General features: G+C 43.6%; 1 protein-coding gene across 1 annotated transcript; it reads left to right on the forward strand.

Annotated features, from left to right (window-relative positions):
- Window positions 1-36: 36 nt before the first annotated feature.
- On the forward strand, window positions 37-5,243 carry ALG11 (ALG11 alpha-1,2-mannosyltransferase). The gene is made up of 3 exons (XM_040569333.1): window positions 37-131; window positions 1,970-2,901; window positions 4,835-5,243. The coding sequence occupies exons 1-3, from the start codon at window positions 37-39 to the stop codon at window positions 5,104-5,106; spliced, it is 1,299 nt and encodes a 432-aa protein (XP_040425267.1). The 3' UTR covers window positions 5,107-5,243.
- Window positions 5,244-6,001: the final 758 nt, after the last annotated feature.

Consider the following 6,001-nt stretch of genomic DNA (forward strand, 5'->3'; position numbering starts at 1 on the left):
CCCGCCCCCTGCCTGTCCATCTCCCGCGGGGAGCCAATGAGAGAGAGACGCAACGCCCGCTTGGCCCCGCCCCCCGGGCTGCCTCCTCTTCCGTCAGGACGCCACAAGATGGTGGCGGGCGGGACGGGCAGGTATGGGAGGAGGGGGCCCCGGGCTGGGGCCACCCTCAGCCGCCTCAGGGAGGGGAGCCCGGGGAGGGGAAGGGAGCACGGGGAGGGGAACGTGGTGCTGGGCTGTGCTCTGAGGGCAGGCTGAGCGGCTCTGCGGTAATGCAGGGCCTAACGGGGCTGGCTCGGCTGAGGGAAAGCTCGAAAAAGTCTGTTTAAGGGTTGTTTGCTGTGGCTTTGCAGCCTTTATATGGCGTGTAGCCTTTATATGTCTTTATATGCCTTTATGTGGTGTGTATATGGGTGTATAGTGTGTAATATAACGTCTGTGTATGTCAGCATGTTACCCTGATACTATATATGCCGTATATATATAAATGCACAAATATCTAGTATTAATACTCCAGAATTGATCATTGGAAAAAAATTTTCCCCAAACAACACGCTTTTATGATAATCGTTGAAATGAACCACCAATATCAGTGATCTAACTCCAGGTATCGCCCCATAGCTCTCTACCCATAAGCCCATCTCTCTATCACAGAATCACGGAGTCATCTGGGTTGGAAGAGGCCTCCAAGATCACCCAGTCCAACCTCTGACCTAACACTAACAAGTCCTCCACTAAACCATATCACTAAGCTCAACACCTAAACGTCTTTTAAAGACCTCCAGGGATGGTGACTCAACCACTTCCCTGGGCAGCCCATCATTCCAATGCCTAACAACCCTTTCCATGAAGAAGTTCTTCCTAATATCCACCCTAAACCTCCCCTGGCGCAACTTTAGCCCATTCCCCTTCATCCTGTCACCGCACTGTCTCTTCTATGTAACAATTAATTATTTAAGTCCTCTACTTAATGATTTCCCACTCGTTTCAGGTTGCTGTGCTCGCTGCTGGTCCCGGCGTTGTTTCTCAGCGGAGCTCTGTGCCTCTGCGTGGCGGTGCTGCTGTGGGCAGCGCGGCTCTGGCTGCAGGCGAGGAAGCAGCGGCTCAGCCCGGCAGGGAGGGACGGGCAGCGGCCCGTGCTGGTGGCGTTTTTTTCACCCATATTGCAACGCAGGGGGCGGAGGGGAGAGGGTCTTGTGGTGTGCCATAAGGACACTCCAGAAAAAGTAAGCACGCATTTATCAAATACCACATTTCACGCTCAGCTTCTTATGGTATTCTTTATGCAAATTGTGTTATTTTTGCATATGTAAATGGGTATCGTTAATGTACAGGCCCTAAAGGTTTTCTTTTTAGATTTGTGTTTCACCTGGTTGTGCCTTCTGGCTTCAGCACTCTGCCTGGATTTTATTCCGTCCTCTGTCTTCTGCACAGCTGTGGCACCTGTCACTTCTTTCCTCCTAAGCCGAACCCCTCCTCTCTCATCGTTTTTTTTTTTTTGGTACCAGTAGTGGACTTTTAGGGACACATCAGTTACCTGCACACAAATTCTAGTTTTGATACTCGCCTCTTGTTGCAGGAGACGAAGTTAATATCTGAAGTGGACTCAGCATTGGCACAACCCCTGGCTTTGCGCAGCCTTCTGGATTTTGTTCATGCTGTATGCTAGATGGACATCTAATGTAGTGCAAGGCACTCTTAAGTCTGATACTGATTAATACGGAGCTCATTTATCTTTTCCTCTAAAAAAAAACAAAACAGTCTTCAGCCATCATGCTTTACTGTGGGTCAGAAAAGATAAAATAGAAGTATAAGGGAAAGAATTCATAGAATCAGTTTAGTTAAATCAAAATCATTACAGAGACGTTTGCTTTGAACATTCTTTTGGATTAATTTTGAAGGGATAATATTTTAGTTTCATGTTATAAAATTTTATGAGAACGTGTGAAATTCTTTTTCCTTACTCTTACAGGTACAAAAATGTAACGTGTGTTGTTTACACTGGTGACAGGGATGCCACTGGAGAAGAAATAGTAGAAGGTGCTTTCAGAAGGTTCAATATTAAATTAACTCATCCTGTGAAGTTTGTGTTTCTAGAAAAACGCTATCTCGTGGAAGCTTCTCTTTATCCTCACTTCACTTTGCTGGGACAAAGCTTAGGCTCTGTGTTCCTTGGCTGGGAAGCTCTTCTGAAGTGTGTTCCTGACATTTATATTGACTCGATGGGTTACGCCTTCACGCTCCCCCTCTTTAAATATTTAGGAGGTTGTCGCGTTGGATGTTACGTCCACTATCCCACCATCAGCACCGATATGCTGTCTGTGGTCAGGAATCAGGACACCAGGTTTAACAACACAGCCTTCATTACAAACAATCCGCTCTTCAGCAAATTCAAACTCGTCTACTACTACTTGTTTGCGTTCTTGTATGGATTGGTTGGTTCTTGCAGCGACGTGGTTATGGTTAATTCTTCGTGGACGCTCAACCACATCCTTTCCATCTGGAGAACTGGGGCTTGCACTAGCGTGGTGTATCCGCCGTGTGACGTTCAAACTTTCCTGGATATTCCACTGGAAGAGGAAAAGAGCACCGCTGAATGTTCGATTGTTTCCGTCAGCCAGTTCAGGCCTGAGAAAGATCATCCTTTGCAAATCAGAGCCTTTGCTAAGCTGCTGAAAGAGAAGAGACTGGGGCAGCAGCCATCACTGAAGCTTATTTTAATTGGAGGCTGCCGTAACCAGCAAGATGAAGAGCGTGTAAATAACCTGAAACGCCTTTGTGAAGAGCTGGGAGTTAGTGACAGCGTGGTGTTCAGAATAAACATTCCCTTCGAGGAGTTAAAGAAACACCTGGCCGAGGCCACCATCGGCCTGCACACGATGTGGAACGAGCACTTTGGGATCGGTCAGTATCTTTGCTCATTTTTCAGCCGTTTGTCTCAGCGGTTAGAACGCAGCTGGGGAGGATTTCTCTGCGTGGTTAAGACTCTTTGGGGTAGTGTCTGAGCACAGAGGTGTGCACACCGAGCAGGTGCCCAAGGCCCTTTCCTGTCAGTGGTGATATTGCTGAGATAGAGCCTGCAAGGCCAACTGAGATGACTGACTGCCAGGTGAGGCTGTGGTACAGGCTGGGTCACTGTAGGCGTCACAGACTGTATTGATCACGGGCATCCTTCAGGCACCTAAACAGACAAATCCCATCTGAGATGCCCTGTCTGACCTCCAGCTATTGCTCTGAGGACACGTCACCCTAAGGTCCTGCATTAACACTTGTCACCCTTGCACGGATGCTGTCTGTACCCTGTGGAGCCTCAGAAGGCTGTAGGTTCTTCGTTTAATCATAGAACAGGGGCACAATTCACACTCTCAGAATCTGCGTCGTACTAGCAAGCCCCCTGTGGATGCCACCAGGCACCCTAGGCCACCTCGTTGCACAAGGCGCCTGCGCTGAGGCAATGAAGTCCTTAAATTAGTCAGCGCAGCATGGAGCTGGATCCCAAAGAGGAGTTGGGGCCTGGTTTGCACTGTGCTGTCGCACAGACCTAAGGGGTTGGGCACGGTTTATTGGGATTAGTTGAGCCTCCCTGACTTTGAAAGGCAATGTAGGATTGCCTGTGCCATGCATCTACATCAGGGTGAGCAGTCAAGCAGAGGGGTGCTGTGCTTGGCTGTAATGTCACCAAGCTGCAGGCAATGTCATCAGACTTTATTAGCATACAAGCAAGTAGCAGGAATGTTAGCTTATATATAGTTTGTAGGAATTTGGTATATAAAAAAAATCTTACTCTGGAGTGTCTCCCGGAAGCAACTGCTACAAAATACAAATAATGGCTTCTCATATTTAAGCCCCCATAAAAGTTTATTCTCCCCCCCCCCCCCCAAAAAAAAAGTGATACAGTTGCACTGTGCTTTTGAATTTCAGCACGATTTGACAATAATCTCCAATGGATTTGTACCTTTAAAAAACATGTTCTAAAACTTCAGGGCATTATTTATAGTTGGCAATCTTTGAGCTAGTGGAACTTAATAAAAATCAAATCAGAACTGAGAACAATCAGTAATTAAAGTGATCTGAGCTCTTATTTGGAACCATAGAGGAAAGATGAAGTTGATGTATATATTGTGTGCTGTTCCTGTCTTGCTGCTTTTGACTGAGCAAAGCTTTCTATCAAATACTCGTTTCATTAAAACTTCTAACATTAAGAATACAGAAGCAGTGGTAATTTGGCAGGACAAACGTAGATCTTGTCAGAAGCTGTAAAGATGTGTTTATCTGCAAAATACTGAACTTCTGCTTGAATATCATCCAATTGATATGAGTCCAATCAGCCTTTCTCTCAGATTATCGTTCTAAATCTCAAAAACGTTCAGTCGGACTGAGAAAATGAATGCAGCTACATGCAGCTCTGTTTTGTAATTATTTTTTTTTCCGGCTGCCACTAAACCATAAAAGCAGGTTTTTGTTTTCAGTCCAGCTTTGCAGTGTTCTGCCACAGAACTACTTTCTGTCCTTATCTTTACATTCATTTCAATATCTAGCTCTTTATTGCCTTATAATGTATCTCCTATAAATCACGTGTGCTACAAGAACCCCAACTTAACCAGTTACATCTGATTTCGAATTTCAATTTTACGTTTAAGGGAACCTATGATTTCAGTCCTTAGGATTTGTTTTTCCCATAAGACCATTTACTGTGTATTTTACAAACTGATGTAGAACTCCAGTCTGTAGTAACTTCTAGGAGAATTTTATTGCAGTTTTAAATTTGCAGTGCACAGTCAAAAGCTAAAGTCTGTGATGTACCCATTCATATCAGCACGTTTTGTATCTTTCACAGGAGTGGTTGAATGTATGGCAGCTGGCACAGTTATCCTGGCTCACAATTCTGGAGGCCCCAAACTGGATATTGTGGTACCCTACGAAGGACATATTACAGGCTTCCTAGCAGAAAACGAGGACAATTATGCTGAGAAAATGGCTTATATCCTTTCTTTGTCTCCTGAAAAAAGGTTAGAGATCAGAGAAAATGCTCGCCGGTCTGTGTACAGGTTTTCTGACCAGCATTTTGAAGAGACATTCCTATTATCTGTGGAGCCATTATTTAAATAAATGTATGTGAATAAAAATGCATATGAGTAAAATTATCTTTTTATATTTGACCAGGTACGACCTGTAAATGTAAATATATGTAATTTATGATCTCTGGGTCCCGTTCAATAAAGAGACTTTTTTTTTCTTTCTGTCAGGATATCTGCTTTATGTAACAGAAATATTTTGCTGGGAAATACTTTACTGGGAAATAAATGCTTCTGAAAATGTTGTGTTGACTATGTGACAGTACGCTGTCATGTGTACAGTACACAGTGAACTGCAAAACCTTCTGAATTCACAGTGCTTTCCTGGGTAACAGAACTACATCTGTAAGATCGTTTGTTTTAATATTTTGTTTTCAGTCAGTCTCTACACATTTCATGACACTTTACCTACAGCCACACTTTTTTAAATCAACGTTTTTGTTTGATTGCTCTTGTACCCAGAAGTTTTTTTTCTAGCTGTTAACTAGCTGTTTCTCAAATGGGCTTGAATGAGATTTTGTTACCTACAGCGATTCCTCTAGATTAATCCCATGGTATTTGCTAGCTTGCTTTTTGATAAGTGTAATAATTGCACTTGTCTATCCTCCTTACATTAGCTATTACCTCATGTCCTTTTACAGTATAATAAATGGTACTTTTCTAGCCCTATTCTACTGAAAAGTTTTCTGTTCCTTGGGAATAGAAGGGTCTAGATTAGAGAACATAATTAGATGGTATTCAAATAAGAACTTTAAAGCTCTAAGCTACTGCTTGTTATAAAAGAGAACAGAGTGAGCAACATATTAAAAAAAAGCATCTGCTTTCATATCAAAAGTGGAGATTTTGAGCCATCACGGCACTATTTTATGTTGCATAGCAAACTGAGAAGTGCAGAAAGCTACTAAAATCACTTCAGAATGTGTTTTTTT

This window comes from Cygnus olor, chromosome 1 (genome assembly GCF_009769625.2).
Source record: "Cygnus olor isolate bCygOlo1 chromosome 1, bCygOlo1.pri.v2, whole genome shotgun sequence".
Taxonomy (NCBI): domain Eukaryota; kingdom Metazoa; phylum Chordata; class Aves; order Anseriformes; family Anatidae; genus Cygnus; species Cygnus olor.